The sequence below is a fragment of the Boeremia exigua genome (assembly GCF_020726555.1).
Source record: "Boeremia exigua strain MPI-SDFR-AT-0100 chromosome Unknown C7974scaffold_1, whole genome shotgun sequence".
NCBI classification, from domain to species: Eukaryota; Fungi; Ascomycota; class Dothideomycetes; order Pleosporales; family Didymellaceae; genus Boeremia; species Boeremia exigua.
The window spans coordinates 3,466,179-3,488,605 of record NW_025763518.1 but is presented as its reverse complement, the minus strand read 5'-3'; the positions used below and the strand labels follow the sequence as shown (position 1 = coordinate 3,488,605).

General features: G+C 51.3%; 10 protein-coding genes across 10 annotated transcripts; 6 read left to right on the top strand and 4 right to left on the bottom strand.

Annotated features, from left to right (window-relative positions):
• Window positions 1–12: 12 nt before the first annotated feature.
• On the bottom strand, window positions 13–858 carry C7974DRAFT_384239 (uncharacterized protein). Its single transcript, XM_046140828.1, has 3 exons — window positions 454–858; window positions 191–403; window positions 13–128 (listed from the first exon to the last, which is right to left on the bottom strand). Exons 1-3 carry the CDS (start codon window positions 763–765, stop codon window positions 90–92), a joined length of 564 nt encoding a protein of 187 aa, XP_046003515.1. The 5' UTR covers window positions 766–858; the 3' UTR covers window positions 13–89.
• Window positions 859–984: 126 nt separating this feature from the next.
• C7974DRAFT_371835 (uncharacterized protein) lies at window positions 985–1,697 on the top strand (the record flags this gene model as incomplete). The annotated part of the gene is made up of 3 exons (XM_046140039.1): window positions 985–1,036; window positions 1,110–1,516; window positions 1,575–1,697. 3 exons carry the CDS (start codon window positions 985–987, stop codon window positions 1,695–1,697), a joined length of 582 nt encoding a protein of 193 aa, XP_046003514.1.
• A 935-nt stretch (window positions 1,698–2,632) lies between these two features.
• Window positions 2,633–4,092, top strand: C7974DRAFT_468317 (uncharacterized protein; the record flags this gene model as incomplete). The annotated part of the gene is made up of 3 exons (XM_046146390.1): window positions 2,633–3,451; window positions 3,503–3,667; window positions 3,721–4,092. 3 exons carry the CDS (start codon window positions 2,633–2,635, stop codon window positions 4,090–4,092), a joined length of 1,356 nt encoding a protein of 451 aa, XP_046003513.1.
• A 1,211-nt stretch (window positions 4,093–5,303) lies between these two features.
• C7974DRAFT_301082 (uncharacterized protein) lies at window positions 5,304–6,536 on the top strand (the record flags this gene model as incomplete). Its single annotated transcript, XM_046137831.1, has 2 exons — window positions 5,304–6,079; window positions 6,134–6,536. 2 exons carry the CDS (start codon window positions 5,304–5,306, stop codon window positions 6,534–6,536), a joined length of 1,179 nt encoding a protein of 392 aa, XP_046003512.1.
• A 604-nt stretch (window positions 6,537–7,140) lies between these two features.
• Window positions 7,141–9,086, top strand: C7974DRAFT_440309 (uncharacterized protein; the record flags this gene model as incomplete). Its single annotated transcript, XM_046145318.1, has 5 exons — window positions 7,141–7,543; window positions 7,593–7,743; window positions 7,794–8,111; window positions 8,176–8,631; window positions 8,683–9,086. The coding sequence occupies 5 exons, from the start codon at window positions 7,141–7,143 to the stop codon at window positions 8,951–8,953; spliced, it is 1,599 nt and encodes a 532-aa protein (XP_046003511.1). The 3' UTR covers window positions 8,954–9,086.
• An 839-nt stretch (window positions 9,087–9,925) lies between these two features.
• Window positions 9,926–10,868, top strand: C7974DRAFT_27423 (uncharacterized protein). The gene is made up of 2 exons (XM_046137557.1): window positions 9,926–10,236; window positions 10,367–10,868. The coding sequence occupies exons 1-2, from the start codon at window positions 10,153–10,155 to the stop codon at window positions 10,787–10,789; spliced, it is 507 nt and encodes a 168-aa protein (XP_046003510.1). The 5' UTR covers window positions 9,926–10,152; the 3' UTR covers window positions 10,790–10,868.
• Window positions 10,869–11,533: 665 nt separating this feature from the next.
• On the top strand, window positions 11,534–13,619 carry C7974DRAFT_440300 (uncharacterized protein; the record flags this gene model as incomplete). Its single annotated transcript, XM_046145317.1, has 5 exons — window positions 11,534–11,900; window positions 11,952–12,448; window positions 12,502–12,948; window positions 13,012–13,540; window positions 13,579–13,619. The coding sequence occupies 5 exons, from the start codon at window positions 11,534–11,536 to the stop codon at window positions 13,617–13,619; spliced, it is 1,881 nt and encodes a 626-aa protein (XP_046003509.1).
• Window positions 13,620–13,856: 237 nt separating this feature from the next.
• On the bottom strand, window positions 13,857–15,666 carry C7974DRAFT_384224 (PLC-like phosphodiesterase). The gene is made up of 2 exons (XM_046140827.1): window positions 15,232–15,666; window positions 13,857–15,183 (listed from the first exon to the last, which is right to left on the bottom strand). The coding sequence occupies exons 1-2, from the start codon at window positions 15,242–15,244 to the stop codon at window positions 14,072–14,074; spliced, it is 1,125 nt and encodes a 374-aa protein (XP_046003508.1). The 5' UTR covers window positions 15,245–15,666; the 3' UTR covers window positions 13,857–14,071.
• A 205-nt stretch (window positions 15,667–15,871) lies between these two features.
• C7974DRAFT_326515 (uncharacterized protein) lies at window positions 15,872–17,078 on the bottom strand. The gene is made up of 2 exons (XM_046138989.1): window positions 16,938–17,078; window positions 15,872–16,889 (listed from the first exon to the last, which is right to left on the bottom strand). The coding sequence occupies exons 1-2, from the start codon at window positions 16,978–16,980 to the stop codon at window positions 16,168–16,170; spliced, it is 765 nt and encodes a 254-aa protein (XP_046003507.1). The 5' UTR covers window positions 16,981–17,078; the 3' UTR covers window positions 15,872–16,167.
• Window positions 17,079–17,724: 646 nt separating this feature from the next.
• On the bottom strand, window positions 17,725–19,752 carry C7974DRAFT_27224 (high affinity glucose transporter). The gene is made up of 4 exons (XM_046137549.1): window positions 19,507–19,752; window positions 18,661–19,454; window positions 18,196–18,614; window positions 17,725–18,136 (listed from the first exon to the last, which is right to left on the bottom strand). The coding sequence occupies exons 1-4, from the start codon at window positions 19,596–19,598 to the stop codon at window positions 17,831–17,833; spliced, it is 1,611 nt and encodes a 536-aa protein (XP_046003506.1). The 5' UTR covers window positions 19,599–19,752; the 3' UTR covers window positions 17,725–17,830.
• Between the last annotated feature and the right edge of the window lie 2,675 nt (window positions 19,753–22,427).

The following is a 22,427-nucleotide window of genomic DNA, read 5'->3' as shown; positions in this document are numbered from 1 at the left end:
AAGATTTAGCAAGAGGGTGCGCAGATGATAGAATGTCATTATTCCCGGGCCTGCATCCTGAACGCCGATGAATGCATATATGAGTCGAGCTAGTCTTGCGCAGCACTTGAGAACTCGGCCTTGTAGAACTATGAACGAGGTCAGCATGCAGGTGGCAGCGCGCGGGCTTGCTTGCACCAGGGTGCCAGACCTCGAGGAAGGCGGCACTCACCTCTTTGACGTCCTTCGCCAGCTTTGTGTCCCTCAGTTTCGTCTCGGGTATCTTCCAGTTATTCACGCCCCACCACCATCTGCGTATCTTTGCACCAACGCTCTTCCCGCTGAACGCGGCTGACCTATTCCAATGCCGCCAGCCGCTCAGAATGAGTGTCCATACCACGCCCTGCGCAAAGCACATGAGAACCTTGTTCAGTCAGTACAATAGCAAGAAGCGTGCTCTATGATTTCGCGCACCTGATCGCGCAGTGTGATCCATGCCACGCCCTGCCACGACTCTGCCTTCTCGATGCTCTTGAGGTAGCTCTGCTCGAACCGAAGGTCTGGGAGTGGGGGCATTGTCTGCTTGCGCGGCACCGGATTCAGAGCACTAATTGGAATCTCATCTTCGTCCACATCTGAGTCGATGTCAGCGTCCTTGTCGAGCGTCACAGGCTGCTTCCCGGACGCGGCGGTCGATGGGTTCAGGTCATGGCGCGGCGAGGGATTGCGCTTGATGGAGCCGAACTGCAGTGTCGATGCGAGCTCGGTGACGCCGGGTTCCGTCATATTGTAGTGCTACGAGATGCGCTGATGCTTGCCAATGGCAGCTGTGGTGATGCCTCGGGAGCACATCTCCACGTCTTGGCGTCTTTGACGTCGACAGCCCTGTCTTAGAGGCTAGCGGCGGCGGGACCCTAGAAGTCGTGGACCCCACGCAAGCTCACATCAACCCCGGACACCCTGAGCCACCACACCGCCCATTCCTTACCTCACACACACGCCAAAATGGGGAACCAGCCGTCTGCGATTCTCGACAACATAGCCTCCGGCTCGAACTGTACGTGCCGAAGCAGCGAGCGCCACTGCTCGTGCAGTTTGCGGGGCTGAAAACAACTGCTGACACACCACAGTCGACCGCGAGGAGGTGGACAGACTGAGAAAGAGGTTTATGAAGCTTGACAAGGTGGAACACGATCCGAATAACCTACATCCATGCATCAGTACGGCTAATGCCTCGCAGGACAACTCAGGCACCATCGAGCGCGACGAGTTCCTAGCCCTGCCCCAGATCTCTTCGAACCCCCTCGCAACACGAATGATCGCCATCTTCGACGAGGATGGTGGCGGCGATGTCGACTTTCAGGAGTTCGTCTCTGGACTCTCGGCGTTCAGCAGCAAAGGCAATAAGGAAGAGAAGCTGCGCTTCGCTTTCCGTGTGTACGACATCGACCGTGACGGCTTCATCAGCAACGGCGAGCTCTTTATTGTGCTCAAGATGATGGTTGGCAGCAATCTGAAGGATCAGCAATTACAGCAGGTACGCTACACAGCATAGGAGCTTGAAGCACGCAAACACCCACTAACCCCTATCGCAGATTGTTGACAAGACCATCATGGAAGCTGACCTGGACCGCGATGGCAAGATCAGCTTCGAAGAGTTCACAAAGATGGTTGAGAACACAGACGTTTCTATGAGCATGACCCTGGACCAGTTCTAAGCCGATTTCCTAATCACGAATGAGATGGCATACTGGGCATACTACCCCCGGCGAGGCGTTTGTGGTGTTACAAGCCTACTTGGACGGCTTTGAAGATTTCTGAATCCATCAATACAAGATGAAATTTGCGGGCTCTGACGATGATCCGCACGTCGCACACTGACCTGGCTTGCAGTGACACGCGTGTTGATACTTAACGACAGCAAGCTTAGGCGGGAAGACACCGGAACGACACAATAAGTGGACAGATCTGATCCATCGCCTTCAAGGAGTCAGCTGCACGCAGGCGCAGAAGCCGAACAGGCAAGGATTAACCACCCGCAACGTTGAATAAGCTTGGAGAAGCAATTGGACGCATTTGGTCGGCACCGGGCCGCAACATGCTGTCTTCACCCGTGTTGCATGTACGAAGTTTCTATCATGAATACACACGTTCCCTCATTGGCATCCAAAGTTGTTTGTTTGCTGGTTTGTTTGATGAGTTTCGGCCGGCCTTCACCGTCCTCTATGCCTCCCGTCTGCAGTTGACCAACACTAGAGCCGAAAACATCGAAATACCTCAATGCCAGAACTAAGGCAGCAGTTTCGTGGTTAGTGGTTTGGCAGGCTGCGATGTTGCAAGATTGGTAGCAAACTTAGTGCTTCTCTACTGTACATAAGGTCACATAGCTCCCTTTCGTGCAGACGTACTGTACTCTCAGGAAGCAACAATTGGCAAGGAACTGATTGACACACACCCAGTCGTCTTCCTAGTTATTCAAATTCCGCACTGCCACAGCATCGGTTCAAAGCCAGTCTCGCTCAATTTGTTTCCATCATCATTGAACGCCGCTTTCCATCACACGAATTTTCTTCGGCTAGAAAATCTCCAAGTCCTCGATTCCGCGGCGGTTACTCAAGTAAAGATATCTCAGCCTTGGCCTATTCTTCTCGTCATGGCAGATAACTCTCGTCGATCTCAACTGTCGAGTCGAACCATCCAAATTAACTTGGTTCAAGCCAAGGTCCACCAGCAGGAATTGGAGTCGTGTATCAAATCGAATTTCGACAATTCCTTCGAGTATTCATCCTTACGAACATGGTTCAAGGATGCGTTGATCGAAAAAATACCCGAGCCACTCCTACAGTTCCTAGGGGCTTCCCAGTGGTATCCCGGACGTGTCCTTGTTGGATATGTCAAGTCAAAAGAAGGAGGACGCCTCTGGGCCTGCGTGTTGAGAGAATCTTCAACCAGAGAAGGTGCACAAGTGCAGTATTTCTTGGATACCAATTCCGGTTACAAACGCTACCAGCTTACGAAAGATGGTCTAAACATCCAATACCAACCTTGGGTTCTAGGGCCGACACATGATACAGAAAAGTTCAAGCGCGACATGAGGTCCCTCATCATTCAGGCTTTGCTTCTGGGCGACCGCTTCGATGCGTCAGTTGTACCTCCGAATCTCAACTCCCAGCCATACAAAGCGGTTCTCGCTCTGTTCCAACAGATCAGTGCCAACTTAAAGAAGAGGTCACCGAAGGAAAGTTCTATCGGCAATGTGAAGAGAATTAGAGTATTCAACAAACCAATTTCTTTATGGCGATCTCCTTCCAAGTCTCCAGCTCGATCTCCATCTCAGTCATCTCCAACGTCAGCAGATGGCTCACCCAATCCTACACCTACGCCTCAGACACTACTTCGAGAGAAGCGACGAGTGGGTAAAGATGTCGCTCCAACAAGTGTTGCTAAGAAGCCACGGCTGGATAACTTCAACGTATGTTAAGTTACTCTCACATTGTGGCGTACACTGACTGACCCCGCACAGGTGATCGATCTTCTCAAAACTCAGAAAGCTTCAGAAGAAGATGAACTGCGGACCCTTAAGGCTCAGCTTGAGGAGAAGGAGCTTAGCGTCGTGAGGCTCACTGATGCCGCGAGATCAGCAGCAGAAGAGAAGAACAAAGTTCGAGAGAAGCTCGAGATCCTCACAGTGAGTGCATCGCATCGTCAGGTCAAGCCATGGAGTTCTCACTAACAGCTCAGAACGAGAACACTCGACTCATAGACCGAAACAAGGCGCTCGAAGATCAGAACACAGCAATCAAGACTCGAGACTCGATCCTCAAAGCTGACATAGAGGCGCTCAAATCTCATCAAGAGCGTGAGGAAAAGCACAAACAAGCCTACGTCCGACAAAACGAGACATACCGAGCTGCGATCAGCCTCCACCGCAAAGACAAATTTGTTCTCATCCAAGCACCCATGAAGCAACTTATGAAAGAGGAGGGACTCAGCGAAGAGAAAGCAAAAGAGAGGGCTGAAGTTTGGTACGAAGACAGGTATGAGGTTGCTATCGAGCCGCTGCTGCTAGCTGCCCAGCAGGATGCAGTGGAGACTGTCGGAGGTTTGAGTTGAGGAGAGCTAGTCACGACTTTGTCTAGTCTAGACAACTTGCCTGCGGGTCTTGACTAAGTAAGTCTGTAGTCAATCAACCCGTCTAAACTCACGTTGGCCATTACTTTGTATCTTGGTTGCTCAATGTTTTCTTCATGTAAGGAAATTCTGAGCTACAAGTGTATACCACAACGTCTCCTCTTTTGAAGCACAAGATCAGTGAGTACTAAGGCCAACTACATTATCGTCGTCGGAGCAGGGAGGGAGCATCGACGCTCTATCCAAAATGTGTGTCAACATAATCCCGACTAGGCAAGTCAGATGTTGCGCGTAGAGTAGGTGCAAAAACAAGATCACCAATGCACCACAAACTAGCAAAAATAAAATTACATACAACAGTGGGGATTCCCCAGTGGTCACCCACCTGAGTACTAATCCACCGGTACGTTGCTTAAATAGGGCTGAGCGAACGGGAAGCCTTGTTTTCAACGTCCTATGGTCGTATGTGGCAATTAGGTGAAACAACACAATCTAAGTACCAGTAATCTACTATCCCACGGGCGCTTTTTTTACCTTCGCATCGGTCTTTTCACAGCAGATGCTGGATACATGCTCTATATTACGACCAACGAATCAGAAAACCGAACATCCGGCGTTGGCTTCGAGGAGCTCTTGACTTAAAGGACCCACCAGGATCGGCGGAGGGAGGGAAGTCGTCCTGGGGTTCGCCGAGAAGGCCGGACCGGTATTTTCAAGAAGATGTGTAGGCGACGCAAGGTATTCTTGAGAAGAATTCACATGTCAACGTCATTGTTAGCAGAAGCAAATCTCTGAGCAATCTGTTCTCAGTAAGCGGACGGCTCGGAGGACGGAAAGTTCAAAGATCCAGGGTCCGGATGTCTCGCCACGCTGTGCTGATCTGCCCGACGCGACCGATCCTCTTGGCTCTCCTGACAATTATCGATACCCGCTGCCTTCCTTTGCGCGCAATCTTACGGTACTTTTCATAGCAGCACCTTTCCGCTGCTTTTCGCTCCTTACCATCCTCTGCATCTGCGGGCGCTGTGTCTACTCGTGCTTTCCTTTGCCACCGCCTCCTACACGCGTGCCGTGGCACCGATCCCTTTCTCGCATCGATTCGCGCCCCGCCAGGCCACAACAGCCCTCGCAATTCGCGACATCGCAAGCTTCTGGGCTCCCAGTACGTCGAGCGCATGTCTACCACCACCACGATGCCAGCCCTCAGCCTTCCGACCATTCCGACCGCTGAGGTGCAGGCACACAACAACGAGAAGTCCTGCTACGTAACGATTGGCACGAAGGTGTATGATGTTACAGACTTCCTCGATGGCCACCCCGGTGGTGGCGAGCTTATTCTCGAATATGGCGGCAAGGATATCACCGACATTCTGAAGGACGAGATCTCTCACGCCCACTCGGATTCCGCCTACGAAATCTTAGACGAGTGCTTGATCGGTTTCGTTGCTGGCGAGGAGATCATGGACGCTGTCACCAAGAGCAGCAAGCCATACGAGATTGTCCCCCTTCCCCCGTCGGAGGTGGGAAAGATCGAGCTGAAGGGCATGGATCAGAACCAGAAGCCGGTCTATGCTGCCACAGGCATGTCAACCGCCGAAGATCTGTCTCGCGAGACCGATCCCAACCAAGACTACAAGCAGCATAAGTTTCTCGATCTCAACAAGCCTTTGTTGATGCAAGTCTGGAACGGTGGCTTTGAGAAGGACTTCTATCTTCAGCAAGTCCACCGACCGCGCCACTACAAGGGCGGTGACTCAGCTCCCCTGTTTGGCAACTTTTTGGAGCCTCTGAGCAAGACCCCATGGTGGGTAATTCCGACACTCTGGTGGCCCACGATCACGGCCGTGACCTACATTGCTGCTCAAGGCGACCTGAGTTATCCAGCCCTTGTTGCCTACTGGGGATTCGGACTTGCTTTCTGGACTATCATCGAATACGTACTACATCGTTGCCTGTTCCATCTTGACGAGTAAGTGTACACCTAGGTATGGTGGCTTCCGAAAGCAAAGACTAACATTGATAGTCACCTTCCCAACAACCGCGTCGCTATTACCTTACATTTCCTCCTTCACGGCATCCACCACTACCTCCCTATGGACAAGTACAGGCTTGTGATGCCTCCCACGCTGTTCATTGCGCTTGCGGCACCCTTCTGGAAGTTTGCGCATGCCGTGTTGTTCCACAACTGGTATGCTGCGACCGCTGCGTACTGTGGCGGTGTCTTTGGGTACACGCTTTATGACATGACCCACTATTTCCTCCACCACCAGAAGCTTCCTCCTTGGTATCAGGAGCTCAAGAAGTACCATCTGAAGCACCACTTTGCCGATTACGAGAACGGCTTCGGCGTTACCAGCCGCTTCTGGGACTGGGTGTTTGGCACTGAGCTGGAGATGGGCCCGTCGAAGGTCATCAAGACAACCTAATGTGAAACTGAGTAGACGTGGTTGAAGGCATGATTGTATAGACAGCTTTGGGTTGGCGTTGTGGTTTTGTAAGTGTACTCATGACACGACAGGCGATACGTTCCTAAACTGAGCTGGTTGTATTTCACGATCGGATATGTTATTAGTAATATTAATGTGCGTATAAGCGCACGACATTCGTTCATAATCGTCGCTATTCGGATTTCATTAGTCTTGGTGAATGCGTTTTTCACGTGCGCGTGGCTGCCTTGGCTGCCTGTTTGCTCAGGTGCTGTTTCCAGGTTTTGCCGCCACTAGCGCAAACAGTCTCGACGCCAACTCAAATACTTTCCAGCCTTTCCCCCTGCACCTCACCACTGATTGCAGGTTCTGCACGCGCCAACAAGTACAATCCACCCGCAACAAGGCTTCATACGGTCAATTGTCGCTGATAAGATTGCTTGGAGTATTAGTTGCTACCCGCTACGTTCAGTCGGCAATATAATATCTCAGCCTGAAGGCTTACCGCAACTACTTCTTACCACGCATTACGCCTGCACCGTGACTGCGCCCGCACTGCCGACCGACTCAACTTATCGAGCGCTAGGACCCAACAACTATCAACATGGCTTCACGCCCTATGGACGTCGATGCACTCCTCGAGGAGGCCGCCCGCGACGCCGAAAAAACATTAGAGCGAAAGGCCGATGAGGTCAAGGACGAACGACATGGCGACCGCCGTGACCGGAACAGTGACCGTCGCGACCGCAGTAGGGATCGCGGTGATCGCCGAGGCGACAGGCGTAGGAGTCGCGAGCGAGATCATCGCCGCCGTGATGACAGCCGCCCACGTTCCAGTAGAGGTGACGATGACAGATACCCACGCAGCGGCTCGCGCGACCGATACCGCGGAGGACGAAGGGACCGAGGCGGCGATTACTACAGCGGTGGAGGTCGTGCCCGCTCGCGTTCTCCACGCGGCGACAGGCCACGTCGTGAGAGGGAGCGATCAGGCGAACGCCGTGCTGGTGAGGAGCGCAAAGGAGGCCGTCGTGAGAAGACCGCTACCCCCCGAAGCCACGGAAGACGATCGTGACAAGCGTACTATCTTCGTGCAGCAGATCTCCCAGCGTGCCGAGACCCGTCATCTCCGTTCCTTCTTCGAGGTCATCGGACCTGTCGTCGAAGCCCAGATTGTCAAGGACCGAGTCACCGGCCGCTCAAAAGGGTAAGTCAGATGGCATATGAAGAGATGTGAGCATACTGACCGGTGACTAGCGTTGGTTACGTTGAGTTTAAGGATGAAGATTCTGTCCCCAAGGCTCTCGAGCTGACAGGACAGAAACTGAAAGGCGTTCCCATTATCGCACAGCTCACTGAGGCTGAGAAGAACCGCGCTGCCCGGCCATCGGAAGGAGGCGCAGCACCAGGCGCCAACGGCGCCCCGTTCCACCGCCTATACGTTGGCAACATCCATTTCAGCGTGACGGAGAAAGATCTTCAAGAAATTTTTGAGCCCTATGGTGAGCTTGAGCAGGTCATTCTTCAGCGTGATGAATTGAATCCTGGACGATCCAAGGGGTACGGATTCGTACAGTAAGACGCTCATTTCCGGCTTGTACCTACAGACGCTAACTGCAACCTGATTTGTGGATCCCAGTAACGCAAAGGACGCGCTGGCTGAGATGAACGGATTTGAGCTGGCGGGTCGGCAGATCCGGGTCGGGCTCGGCAACGACAAGTTCACGCCAGAGTCGACTGCCACTTTGCTACGCACTTTCAATCAGCAGGCACAGAGCTACCAAGGTTCTGCGTTCAGTGGTGCTGGCGGACGTGGTGCCTACGCTGGCGGCTCTGGAGGCGTATTCGATCGTGCGCATAGCAAGGACGATCGCGGGGTCAGCGGCGCTTCTGCTCTGGACGATACTGATGTTGCTGGCGTAAATTTCAAGACATACGACCGATCGAAGCTGATGGACGCATTAGCTCGCCGCGACCCTACAGAGGCAGCAAAGCCGGGGGCTGCCCAGATCATTAACAAGCCTCGCGCTCCTGTCATTGATAAACCAATGGCATCAAAGTGCATCAAAATCGAGAACGCGTTCGACCCCGATGAGTAAGGCAAATCTACCCCTTCACATAGATTTTAAGCTAACAATCGGAACAGGGAGCAAAAGGCCTGGGGCAATAACTGGGTTAAAGAGCTGGAGGGTGAGGTCAAGACTGAATGCGTCAAGAAGTACGGCAACGTCGTTCACATCGCTGTCGATCCGAACACCGATGGTGACATCTACGTGAAATTCGACTCGGTGTCTGGTGGAGAGAAAGCTCTCCAGGGTCTCAACGGTCGCAGTTTCAATCACCGCACGATCATGGCCTCGTACGTCGTTGACAAGATCTACAACTCACTTTGGGGTGCTGCTGCGAGCAGGTTTTAGCAAAGGCAACTCGACTGCAAAGGTACGTTCTCATCTTTCTGACTGCTTGAGCATGAAGGAGATTGGTTTGGGTTTACTCTTTTTGTGATTTTTGTGGGATCTTGGAGCATGGGTTGGAGTTGTATGGACTGGGGCGAGACTTCACTTTGAGTACAGATTCGTACGAACCTGGACATAGCGGCCAACACTGGAGATTGTTTTTGATTTCAAGTAAAAGCTGGAATCCACAGGAGGACGGGAAAGGCGCTACAGATAGCGTCCTGTGAACGAGCACAACTTGCTTAAGTTCACTTGAAGCGCTTTCTCGAGGACCATGGTAGGCTCACGGTATGCCAATGGCGACCAAGCTACTAATGGTACATAGGACTAGTTTGTGATTTGCACGCGTAATAATTCACAGATACAGTAGTCACTGCTCTCGCCGCCCTATGTCGATGCTGCTGGACGAACCTTTAGGCATAAACCATTTACATGGTGTCCTTCGAAACTCATGGTTTGACCTTTCCCCCATCTCTTCAACAGGCCTTGACTGATTGCTGTGTCGAGGTACACCATCGCTACATGCTGTCACGGTTGGCAGTTCTCCCGAAAGCAGCAGATATTCACCACTCGCAAAACCATGCACTGATGTAGCGTGTCCTGTATGTTGAGGCTAAATGTCTGCACGTAGATCCCGAGGTCGGTCCTGGATGCGCGATCGTACCATCGTCTAGCTGAGTAGATCCGGGATAGTGACGTTGATCTCTTACAAGTTGTAGCGTCCCCTGCACAGCATAGTGACAGCCTCCACTTCCGGATCATAACTCTGATTGGACACTGCCTAGATGTTTTGCATACGCTTCGCATCTACTCTGATAGTGCAAGACCAGCGCGGGATCCACTGTTTGCTACCGCATCTTCCCGTCGACATGCAAGAAACTCTATAATAGTATAGTATCACGCGACTGATCGACTGTCATTTACATGACGTTAATGCTTTTCTTATGCGCTCATGATGAGCCTTGCTACCGTTATACGATGACGTCCTGTAGATGTCAAACGACATGACGCTGTCATATAGTCTCTAGTGGATCTACGGTAACTTTTTGTTAACTCAAAATCGCAGCTTGCGAATAAGTACCTCGCATCTCGACAAGCAATTATCTTACAGCCCGATAACATATTTCATTCCCTTACTCTATCAACTTCGATCCTTTACGATGTCTCAGAACCCCGCCAGCGTGTCTAATCAGGGCGAATTTTCTGGCCATGTCAAACCCAGTGAGCCACTCATGACAGGTGGGGTAAGTCATTAATTCCAAGTTTGATGATGGCCTCGAGGAGTCTTTGGTGACGTATTTATGAAGATGTGCTCAACCGCCTTTGTTGGAAGCTGTTGGACTTGCAAGTACGGCCTGAACTGACACCCTGCAGCACCAGCCCGGAAAGAAGTTTTCAGAAGCCGACCATGCGCCTGAATTCCATAGCAAGACTCTTCCAGCTGGCACAGCTCCGAGGGCCAATACATACACCCCTAACCCCGATCTTAACAACCAGAAGACTTTCACTAGCGCTTCATCAACGCTTGTCGGAGCCGACTCACAATCCGTGCATACTGGTCTCGGACACCCAGGTCAGGGTCAGTCAAGCTCTGAGCTCCGCGACAATTCGAAGCACAGCGGCGGCAGTGGCGGGCTTGCTGGATTGAAGGAAACTTATGAGCAGGGCGACATTGCAGAGCTGAAGGACGACCCTACACATGCCAAACAAAGGAACTTGAAGGAGGATGCGGCCGGCACACGGGGTAACACCGGTGGTCTTGCAGCGCAGGAGATGGAGCCTGAGCAGGCTAGGTAAACCTTTTAGCACATCACGATGCTTACTGTCACCGTGACAGGCTTGCTAGCATTACAAATAAGACCACATAATTCACGCGTCAGCTCGTCTTGGTTGGTTGGTTGTGCTCCATTCTCTGGTAGCCCTTCATTTGGACATGTTTGTGCGGATGATGCTCCAATATGATATGAGGCGTTTACCATCGCACCGGTACTGGCAAAGCCAACTACCAAACAAGGACAATTGAGCTGCCGTGATATCACAGGAATCCGGGGTCTCTTCTCTGATGGTCAAACGAGGCCCATAAACTTAAGGTTTGATGCCATCCTCATTCCCATCACTTGCCAGTACGGCGACCAGCTGTCAGTTTCTTACCAATCTGAAGAGCTTGACGCGTCCATGTTTGTTTTGGCTCAAAGATATTAGGTTCCGGGCGCGATCGCGGCGCGTCGTGCCAGTTGCGCGCCTTTCACCTCTGGCTCCAGGGACCCAAGTAGCAAAAACTTATCTTCTAGTGGCTCATCTACTCGCTTGAAAAGAGTACACCTTGGCGCGACGACGGCGCATCCCACCTTGCCGACGGTCTCACAGTACTGTGACTGTCGCTCCCACTGCTATTCTATCCATCAGTATCCCAAAGCTGACTCACTTTTTCCAGCACGCCCTCGCGTAATTTCCCGGCTTCGGCGCGCAAACTTACAGCTTCCACGCGCAAGAAGACACAAGAACATTTCCACACTGGCGTAAATCGACGACAAGTGCAAAATGGAATGTTTGCTTGATTTTCGCGGCCACAAGCATGCAGACACCTCTAGTCTTGACTACGAGGGATATGTACTGCAGGAAGAGCCGCCCAGCGCCTGCGACATATTCGAGATGTCAGGTCTAGCAAGCGCCGACGGGCTTCGCAACTATCTCAAGGAACGCCTTCAACCACACCACATCATCGACGAGTATGGAGACGAGTGCACCATCTCTGAGATTTCCACGGGTCATCTCCCCGTACTACAAACGAAGATGTGGTCTAGAGCCACTTGCAATCGCTCACCAACGAAGTCAATAGCCGGATACCCTTCTGCAGCGCAAGTCCTCGTCGCGAATCACGTTGCGAAGATCTCACAGCTTCTTGAAGGTATGTAGCTTGTTCAACTTCTTCACAGAGTTTTGAACTGACTTTGCTTAGAGGACCACGTCTTCGTTTTGAGTAATACCACTCTCAACACTTGCCAATACATGAAAGGCCTCCAACCCACCTCAGCGCGTACCTGCCAGTCACAGAGTGTCAGACTCGAGCCTCTTGTCCATTGGGGCACACTCACACCAGGCACCGAGTCACGCTCCATATTCTCTTTCCATCGTGACGGTGAGCTCATGCAACAACCCGAGTACATGGTGCTTGTGAGGAGATTGGTCGGCGCAGTGGCACCAACTTATTGCCTGGACTGTTTGGACTACCTCCGGAGTAAGTGCACCGAAGCTCTCGAAGCCACGAGACAGCTTCAATACGCCGTACAAAAGCCTGAAGATAGCGAGTTGAGGAAAGAGTTTCGTCTGGAATTGCGACTGAAGCTCAAGGACTATGGTTCTACTTCAGGTTGCGTCGACATGTTAAACTTGGGTGCGGTGGGGACCCAGAACAAGTCACCAGAGACGACAGAATTGTACGATGGCTTCGGAAAAGTAAGTAAAGACTTCAAATTGACTTGCGGACGAGTAAGCTGAGAAACGTGTAGACATTGCCTCAGCTCGATGGTGCTCCAGACTCTTCTGAGAACGATTCACGCCATTGTGCTTCTAGCAAGAGTCAGACATCTAATACAATATGGTTAAGCTCCGACAGCGAAGAATACGGAGAAAACCACAACCCATCTGCCACAGTGGGAGTGGCTAAGAGTAAGCATGGCTCGCAGATTATCGACTTGATCACTCCTCCACGCGCTAAAGAACGCACATTCGGCCTAGAACTTGATACCAATGCCAGATTTCCCTTAGTTCAATTAAGGAGGTCACCGCGTAACCTTAAGACAGATGTACCGGCCAAGACTTATCTCTCACCAGTGCGGCCCATGAAGCCTCTGAAGGCAGTGTCGAAAAGAAAGGGGCTGGCAGAGACGACCAAGAAGCACAAGGTTGTTGATCCACTTCAGCAAACAAACAAGCCAAAGAAGCCATGCAACAAAGTACTTAAAGAACGACAATCAAATCCTAATGTTCAAGTCGGCACAACGACTGTACTTCAACAGATTCTCAAACCAGATTCGACGGTCCACTCTATCTCGCCTCTCCAAGTCATCGTATACTTCGCAAAACGAGCTGCCAACACAGAGGTGCCTGACGGTGTTGCTACTTTGACATACGAAGCCTTCCAGGTCACGAGTCCAGTGGCTACTGCAAAGATTTGCTGCTGTAATAAGCCTGCGGGCCATGGTACCTCCAAGAAGAAGGGCGCACCCCAGATCGCAGAGTGCAACAACCTCAACTGTCGATTCCGATGGTATCATTATGCCTGCCTAAACCTATCAGACAAAGGCAAGGCTCGGTTCGGTACGTTGCTCTGCCAATACTGTCGCGGCGAGGAGGAGCTTGCCGAGCAAGGCAAGAGAGCAGGCTGGAGTATGGAGAAGCTGGTAGACTTCAAGATGCCATGGACTAAGCAGGACATCGACGCTGAGATGCCTGGTCTGGGCGGACATGCTCCTTTGGTTCATCCATACGGCTTAGGCATATCTGTCGACAATGAGCCTGAGCACCAGATCGATCCTGAGAGGCTAGGTGCGCTTGGTGCACTTGAAGAGCTTGGATATGCACAGTCGCACCCTCATATGCTGGAGGAAGCATATATTTACCCTGATACGTATGCTGACCAGAGAGCGGAGCTTGTTGACTACGAGGGAGACGAGGAATGGTGGTACGAAACGCGCCCGGCCGAGAATGACTACAGCGATGTTGAAGATATGCTCGACGTTGAGACAGAGACAGAAGAGGAGTTACAGGATGATTGAAGCGTGGGCCTAACGACCAGCTGATGTTGTTGCACGTACCACGACCTGGTTCTCTAGTGTGGTCATGCCATCTAAGTGGTTTTGATGTACGGGAGTGTAAGATACGAGAAAGTTGGATGCTACGTGTCATTACAAGGAACGACAGGTCAAGTAACCGTCAACGCCCTGCCGAACGTAGCCGTTGCCTAAAAAATTCACGAGATGTTTTCGATGCTGTACATTACAAGGCGCCTCAAATGACCAAAGTACGTGAGGATCACTGCTGATCCACTTGAGGATCATGATCGTGAACGCCCACAGTCTACTCAAGCTTGCTGTCCTTGCAACCCTTGGGTGCATTGACAGGGTTGCACCTAGCAACTCTTCCATCCTTCAGCTGCGCAACGTAGTCCCAACCCCACCTCGCACTCATGCCCCAAGACGGAAAATCCGTGCTAACGATGTGCGCTCCTGATGCGAACGCCGAGTCGCGCATCTCAGTAGTCTTGTTCAGCACAGTATCGAGTGGTACATCGCTCCTCGTCCTCACGATGTAGCCTTTCTTCACGAGCCGTTGAATCTCAGCTGTGTTGTTACCGCGCGGCTCGTTGTACTTGATGACCGCACCATCGGACGAGCCTTCGAGCGAGTTGGTGAAGACAGTACGGTTTTGAAGAGACTCGTGGCCTCCAGATTTGTACAGTTCGCGTGGAGAATTGGGGTCAGTTGGCTTCGGATCGTTGTCGAAGAAGAACATGAAGCGGCCGCGGGCAGCGCTAAGCAGAGGCCAACCCTTCTGCAAAACACTCTGCTCAAGCGTTAAGTTACCCTGACGCACATCGTCTGGACGGATGAGCTGCTTCTTAGGGAACACAGACAGAATCTCGGCGTCGACGTTTAGAAGGCGCGGCAGCGTCCAGTTTGTAGCTTCGCCGGGGCAGACACCGCCGAGTACGCAGGCTGGCGCATCGGTCTTGAGCTCGAGATCGATGATGATTGGAACATGGTTCTTGTTTGCATCTGACCAGGTCTTGAGCTGCGTTAGACAGTCGATAAAAGTGTGGCACACAGAGTCAGGATCGAAATCTGTGACGTGGAAGACCTTGATACCAGGTTTTTGCAGCACAGATCCATCAAAAGGAGTGGTGGCGTTCGTAAGATTGGAAAGCGTCCAGATCACTGGAGGATAGTAAAGACCGCCTTTCTCATCAGAATGAAGATCAAGCTCGAACGAGCGTACCGCCTGATGCTCTAGCTGGTTGGGTAGCGTAGAGTGCGAGTAGTAGTAGTCCTCCGGAGAAGGCACATATTTCTCGAAAACAGCACGTTCTGCAAGCGAGACCTCGCGATGGTAGGAGTTGTGTGTTCCAATGACCTGAATGTGGTTCATTCGGACATCGGAGTTGGTCGCCTTGCTTGCGGCAAGAACACTCTCTGAACGCTGTCAGTTCCGATATTGCGAAGTGGCTCCATTATCCATACGTGCAATGAGCATGTAGCTCGTGAAACCCTGGTGTAGTCAGCTCGACATGCCATCACAAATTCATTGCAAGATGATGGATACCGATTGACCAAACATCCTGCCTGTTTTATTCGAATCGTGCGGGGAGGATGAAATCGCTCAACGAAGCACTCGAACAAGCAGCAAGAGGCTCGTCCTATGTATGATCCCACCCTTGTTCAAGCATGCTTTCTATTCCGTGTACTAGAGCTGGAAGGGCGAAGCTGTTCACGCATGCCTCGGAAGCTAGTGAACACATGCGCGCTAACGGCCATGCTATTGGCCATTGCACTGATGCCTTCGATACCAGTACCTCGCAGAGCCTGCTTTCTCAAGATAACTGCCGCATAAGCCTCACCACGTGGGATCTTACGACATTATACGCGGGTAGCAAATTTCCGAAGTTTTGATGTGGTGATTAATAGTGATGTCTGCTACTGAGAAAAGCGGGGTAACTCGCTAACTACACACAGTATGGCAGGGGTATGTAAGTAATCAATGTGGATCCCCAAATATTCTTCTTCTAGCAACACCTCTCTGTAAGTACCTAACAGGTAAGCGTGTAATACTAGATCGTAAGGTGCTAAGAAGGAAGCTGAAATACTTTGTATACACCTGTAAGTCACTTTTCATTATCACCTAGCTTCTGTGAAGTCTTGAATCTACATAGAATATTTGTTACTGCTACACCGTGGTCTGACATGTCGAGGCAACCCTTTAGGTTCTGTTTATTGTGAACATTACCAACGAATAATGACACATCGCGCCTATTATTGTTCTCGTAATCCCGACATAGACAGCTGCCTGGTCAGTATCAATTACATGACTGATGGAGGCCTTCAAGACAAACAAATGAATGTCTTTATGTGGCAAAAGCTAACCAAACAAGTGTTCAGCTTTCATGAGAAGCCCGAATGCTACCAGTCATAACGCTTCCCATATCTTTGAAGGAACTGGCCAACCTCACTATCTCGCTGTCCCTCAAGGATTTCCAAGATCCCCTGCGCGCTCGTCTCTGAGCTGTCACATCCTTCCATGGTCTTTCTCCACTCTTGGTCCCCACTGATATTTGTTGCGACGAATCCAGGGCAGTAGCTCCAGACCTTGAAGCCTTCATCCTTCATCTCCTGGTACTGATACGCAGTGAGCATGTTGAGTGCAGACTTGGTCATACGGTATCCAGGTACGCGAATGCCGTTTTGCCCAGAGGCGCACAGAGATATGCTACCGACACTGGAAGAGACGTTGATGATCTTGGGATCCTTGGATCGTCTCAAAAGAGGGATCAGAGCTGCACTCAGGATGGTGGGGCCGAAAACATTGGTTTCAAACTGAGCGCGTAGATTTTCGCGCGAAGGCCATTGGCTTTCGTACGCTTCCTTGCTTATTCCAGCGTTGTTGATAAGAACATCTAGTCGGCCGAACTCTTGTTCTACATGATGCACTGCGGTATGGATTGATGTGTCGTCATCTGCGTCAAGTTGGACAAGACTAGCTGTACCCTTGGGGTTTCTGTCCTGGATCTGCTGAAGAGCGGTTTTGCCTTTTGTCGCGTTGCGCGATCCGATGAGGACGTGGTTTTTGGAAGATACGGAAGCAAGCAACTTTGCGGTGTCAAAGCCAATTCCACTATTGGCACCTGAGCATACTAAGCTTGTGTTTTGGACAAGGATGGATTCCAACGCACCTGTAATAAGGATGACCTGGCGTTCTGCAGGAAACGAACCCATGGTGGGGTTTCGATAAATTATAGGAGTGTGAAAAGGATGTAAGTCAATGGTGTTGATGAGTCTGATCGTAGGAGAGATGGTACCTGGCTTTATACGTGTTTCAGTGGCTTGCTTACAACCCAGCGAGCATATTGTGTGCCCATGGCAGTAAAGTATTCTGGACATTTCGGACTTGAAAGGCCTTAAGTCCGGTATTGTTCAACAGTCGGGCGAAGGGCATTGGTGATGTCTCGAAGCTCGGTGAGCTGCTTCGGGTATCGCGCGGATTATTGTGGCTTTTTGGCAATGTAAGACGTTGCTTGGACTGGTTCATTGTCTATGGGGCTAAGGCCCTGTCAATTTACCAAGAACAAGGTTGGGGATCCCACCACGAAAGCCCCTCAATGTTTAGCTAGATATGCACCCAGGTTCGTCCAACCAGTCACTTAGCAAAACGCAGCATCAGGCAAGATCAGAAGTCTTATAAGAATTCTTCCTTGTTAAGGTATCTGCTGTTAGAGCGATTATCTAATGGTAGCTCTGTGCCTCATTGGATGCAAGAAATATGGTTCAGATTCTGCAAAGCTCGTAAGTGGCTGGTCGGACGTGCATGGGTGGTGCACGTAGATTGCACATGAGTAGATCTGAAGATACGCCATCCTGCAAACCAGACCACAGGCAGGTAAAACAATGTGTTACACCTGTTCAGCATGAATTTTCTGCGTGGACACAGCATTTACTTGAGCAACAGGGTATTATATCTAGTCCCTCAAACTCCAATGAGACCTACTAGCATGGGCGAAGCATACACCACTGTGTCAAACTATGACAACTCCAATGGCAATTCGTGAATCTTCTTCAAATGAGATACCTAAGCTCTGGTCTCAGCGTCCACCTTTTCCATCTTGACTGAACTGTGATCGAAGCCGCCGATCTTCTCGGGGTCGATGATACCCTGCTCAGCACGGCGGGAGTTGCCGAAGTCGACCTTGGTCTTCCAAGCCGGAATTCCCTCCATGAACATTTCCTCGATATCTTCAAGTGATTTACCGGCTGTCTCAGGGAACAAGAAGAAGGTATGGATTGCCATGGCTGCACAGAAGATAGCGAAGATGAGGTAGACCTTCCACTGAATGTTGACAAAAGCAGGAGGCACGAAGTAGGATAGAGCGAAGTTCTGTAGAGACGGTCAGTCTGTTGTCCTAGCGCATGTGGTGCTGATATTTCTTGACTTACGAAGATCCAATTCGCGGAAGTGGTGAGAGCGATGGCCTTACCGCGGACTCGCAGCGGAAAAATTTCTGGAGGATAAACCCAACTCGCGGGACCCCAGGTAGGCGCGTACGAGGCGACGAAGAGGTATGTGCAGGCGATGACAGCTTTAGCAGGAGCACCTTCAATTTGCCACGACTGCTCGGCGATGTTGTTGAGACCGCCCGGAGGAGCAGGACGGCCATAGCTGGCCATGAGACCGGCATTCGCAAATAGCCAGGTCATCATGAGAAGAGCGCCAATGACGAACATAGGTCGACGACCCCAGCGGTCCATCCAGATGAGAGCAGGAATGGTCATCAGCACGTTGATGATATATTGGATAGACGATGCAATCAAGCCAATGTTACCAGTAAGTCCAGCCATACCGAACACGTATGTGACTAATGGTTGTCAGTTGAGTCTGGAACAATAGACTTTGATACTTACTGTAATACATCATAACGTTCATTCCCGTAAGCTGAGACCAGACCTGTGTAAAGATTCCAATATGAAGGCGGTTGAGCATGTTAGGCTTGAAGAGCTCCTTGACGGATACATCAGCGTTTTGCCTCTCAAATTCGATCATCTGTTTAATTTCGGCCATCTCGAGAGAAACAAAAGGCGAGTTGGGATCGCCATGGCCGTGGACGAGGGTGAGAACCTGATGACATTCTTCCCAACGATCCTTGCGTGCCAGCCAGCGAGGACTCTCAGGGAGAAATAGGAGGCCAATGGCGAGAATGATAGCCGGAATCATCTGGAGCGCCCAGGGTACCCTGAATGCCTTTGCACCAGTCAAAAACGTGCAGCCGTAGGAGATGTAGTACATGATAAGGATCCCCCACGTAATTGCCCACTGCTGCGAGCCCACCACTCTCCCGCGTTTGGAGGGCGGAGCCAGCTCGGTAACGTATACGGGGACCTGCGCACTGCAGATGCCCACGCTGATACCGTTGATGAACCGACCAGCGATGAGCATACCAATATTCTGAGCACCACATGAGATAATGGAACCAATAATCCAGACAAGGCAACCGATCTGAATGGCGCGACGACGACCGAGCTTGTCGGTCAGGTAGCCGGAGATGAGTGCACCAATGAAGGAGCCACCTGGCATAGCGGCAGTGATACCGCCCTGGACGTTGGGCTTAGGGCCAGAGCAACTCTCATTTGGGTCCCCAGAGAACTCAGGGCCACGAGGGCCCTGGTTGAAGTAGCAGCGGTATTGTTGCGTAGGTAGACTTCGTTGTGTTAGTGAAAATTTGGACAAAACGAACAAGGGACAATTCGTACATAGCGCTCATGGAAGAGATATCAAAACCAAACAAACCACCACCAATAACCGCAATGGCGGTAATGCCATAGATGTTGCCAATTTGATACATCTTGGCTGATGTTTGATCGTTCTTGAGTTGAAAGGTGCAAAGGATGCAGTGACCAGACTGATGGGCGGAAAAGTGGACTTATATGCTCTTTCACTCGTCTTCTTTATGGAGACCCGCAAAGAGCCTCCACATGTGGACCAAGGTCAGGAGAGTAACGGGCATATGGACAGTCTGCTCATCGGGAGAGAGCTGCTACACTTCCTGCTACGGTCTAGCCTCCGAAATGGTATGTTGTAATTGGTGAACGATGGTGGAGCTTAGTGGCGGTAGACTGAGAGAATAAGCTCTGACACGGCCGGGGTCAAGTGATGCTTGTTATGCGAGTCGTGAGAGGGACGGCTACTGAGTCGATGACACGGCAGCTGGGCAGCGAGCCACAAAAAACGGTTTTGATACGACTGGAGACTGCAGCCAGGTACAGCCATTTAGTAAACTGCAGTGTCAGGCGAGCAGAGAGTATTATCTCAAAACAATTTTTTGAATGGGTTCTAAATGAGATGTTTAGTTATAGCTGTACAGTTTAGTAGCTGCGAAAGGAATGAGTCAAGTCCTAAACATGCGGTTGGCCGTGCTTGGATGCAGTACTCAACCTTCCACGACCTTCACTCCTGCACGTCTGCAAATCCCCAATCCCCAGACACCCACATTTCGCTCCCCTCTCTCCCCAAGTCAAAGAATTTTCACCCCAATTTCGCTCCGCTGGAGACTTCCCCACTGGGGGACGTCACGTATCGACAGAGAAATTCGAGTTGTCAAGCTTCGACCAACCAAATTATGCGCCGCTGACGTCGGCCCACTTCTCTGAAATATCCCATGCATCAATATCGCGTTAGCGCAAAAACGCCTCCCGTTTGCCCAAAAGCTTGGTCCTGTCGAGTACCGACGATCGAGTCCTGTTACGTTTTGACACGAGATGGTGAGCGACTGTTCTCGCTGAGGAGTGCGGACGGTCCGAAGGATTGTTGCCTCTCTCACAGGCCAGCTGACTCTGAGGGCCTCTAAAGCAACCCCAGACTCGCACGCAGTGGTGAGATTCTGGAGAAGGTGATCCGTCGATACGAGTTCCATCTGCCGATAGTGTCTACACCGAGAATTGCGAGACGCGACCGGATGAAGAAACAGGCTTTACGGACGCTTGGGCCGATATCATTTATCCAGAAGGATCGGAGTAGGTCGGGCAACAACATGCAAGAGCCGAAGGTCGTGGCGGGAAAAGCGAGAAGACACATGCCCGCCCAGGTGAGCAAACCTTGTCTTATTCAACATTTCCCCGGACTGGAGACTCCATCTTAATGTGCACAGCATAGTGTCGCTCAACGACCCCAACATCCCAACAGAATGCTCGTTCTCCAGCTTTTACTCCAGAAGTTGGGATGAGGAGATAAGGATTTGTGCGGGTATATTGCCTGATTGGGACTTCTGGTGCCGATCGACGTCAGCCGCATGAACATGTCACTAATGTCCGCACCAACACGCGAGCCTCACGCCTTGTTCCCGAATTCCGAGAATACCCTGGGACGCCTTGCAACTGTGCTGGGCCAGGGAGAGCTGTGCATAGCTTCATATGACCAGCATCCCTTTGTGGTATTCGCCAGAGCCTCAGACGTCATTGGCGTTGGACGTGCTAAGCTCGCCTGGCACACATCTGACCGAGCACGGAAAAAGACACAGGTTGCTTGATGGACAATTATGTTGTCAGCTGAACAATGATCCCTTTGCCCCAGCACCAGGTCGAGGACCGTGCTCATGAGGTGAGCACACTGAGCGCTCATAGCTATCAGAAACTTACGTTCTAGGCTCCACGGAGTATTCTAACAGGTCTTCTACCGGATCTGCCTTACCCTACCCATCCCTAGCCCTCGTAATCCTTCACATGGAGACCCAATAGAGCGCCCATGTCCAAACAAGACCAGACCAAGCTCATCTCCACTCCGACATCCGCAGTGCCGCAAGCCGTGCCGGCGGCGCAGAGCCGCACTTACGGCTGACGCGATCTGAAGCGGAAGCGCAGCCGATGCACGAGTCGAGCTTGGGGAAATCTTGCCTAGTGAGCTCGACAAGTTGCAGTTAGATCCTTTACGCTGCTGTGAATACAGCATGAACAGTATGTAAGTCTTTCAGGTATTTCAGACAAAGTTAAGCAGAGGTTCGGGAGTTGACAAGCAGAGACGAGACTGCAGCTTCTCTCGTTATGAAGTCTACTCCTAGGCACGCCTGATCAGCCACTTGACACTTTTGTAGGATCCGAACCATCTTTATCGCCGCCAATAAGCCGCAGAAGTATGACTGAATACCTCCAGTCAAGTAGTTCTTTGGCGAATATGCCATCGATCTTATGCCGTATTCTCTGGCGAACATGCCATCGATCCCATATCGAATCATCACTGGAAACAGTAGTATCTTGACTTCCTCCAGCAACAACAAGGGCCAATATACCGACCGACAGCTCCCGCAGTAATCGCGCTCTCCTGGACAACCACGACCCTCTTGGGGAATTGATCTGCGCTCGATGCAACAAGCACCGGCGCAACGAAGGTGTTCTCCCTGACAGGGAAACCTGTCAGAAATACCATGCCATGGACGAAGAGCTGTACAAGAAACGCGCCGGTCGAAACCAGACTCCATGTCACTGCTGTAACGAACCGGCGAAACGACGATCAGTATGATTCCTTCCCTGCTCTCGGCAAGCAAGCTTGCCGACAGTGCTACCAATACCACCTCAAGCACAAGGAGTGGCCATCCCCCACAATACTCAAGCGACGGTATCGACTTCGAGCTCACTACGTACCCGAGAAGGACGGAGTCAAGGGCCCTTGCTACAACTGCAAG

Excerpts from the sequence above, each read along its gene's own strand:
- C7974DRAFT_384239 (XM_046140828.1), bottom strand. The coding sequence starts at position 765 with ATGACGGAACCCGGCGTCACCGAGCTCGCATCGACACTGCAGTTCGGC. Across the intron at positions 404-453 it reads GGATCACACTGCGCGATCAG|GTTCTCATGTGCTTTGCGCA; the intron begins GTGCGCGAAATC and ends TGACTGAACAAG. Across the intron at positions 129-190 it reads TGAGTGCCGCCTTCCTCGAG|TTCTACAAGGCCGAGTTCTC; the intron begins GTCTGGCACCCT and ends CCTCGTTCATAG.
- C7974DRAFT_27423 (XM_046137557.1), top strand. The coding sequence starts at position 10,153 with ATGTCTCAGAACCCCGCCAGCGTGTCTAATCAGGGCGAATTTTCTGGC. Across the intron at positions 10,237-10,366 it reads AGCCACTCATGACAGGTGGG|CACCAGCCCGGAAAGAAGTT; the intron begins GTAAGTCATTAA and ends GACACCCTGCAG.
- C7974DRAFT_326515 (XM_046138989.1), bottom strand. The coding sequence starts at position 16,980 with ATGGGTTCGTTTCCTGCAGAACGCCAGGTCATCCTTATTACAG. Across the intron at positions 16,890-16,937 it reads CCAGGTCATCCTTATTACAG|GTGCCAATAGTGGAATTGGC; the intron begins GTGCGTTGGAAT and ends TAGTATGCTCAG.
- C7974DRAFT_27224 (XM_046137549.1), bottom strand. The coding sequence starts at position 19,598 with ATGTATCAAATTGGCAACATCTATGGCATTACCGCCATTGCGGTTATT. Across the intron at positions 19,455-19,506 it reads ATCTCTTCCATGAGCGCTAT|TCTACCTACGCAACAATACC; the intron begins GTACGAATTGTC and ends AACACAACGAAG. Across the intron at positions 18,615-18,660 it reads GAACGTTATGATGTATTACA|TCACATACGTGTTCGGTATG; the intron begins GTAAGTATCAAA and ends GACAACCATTAG.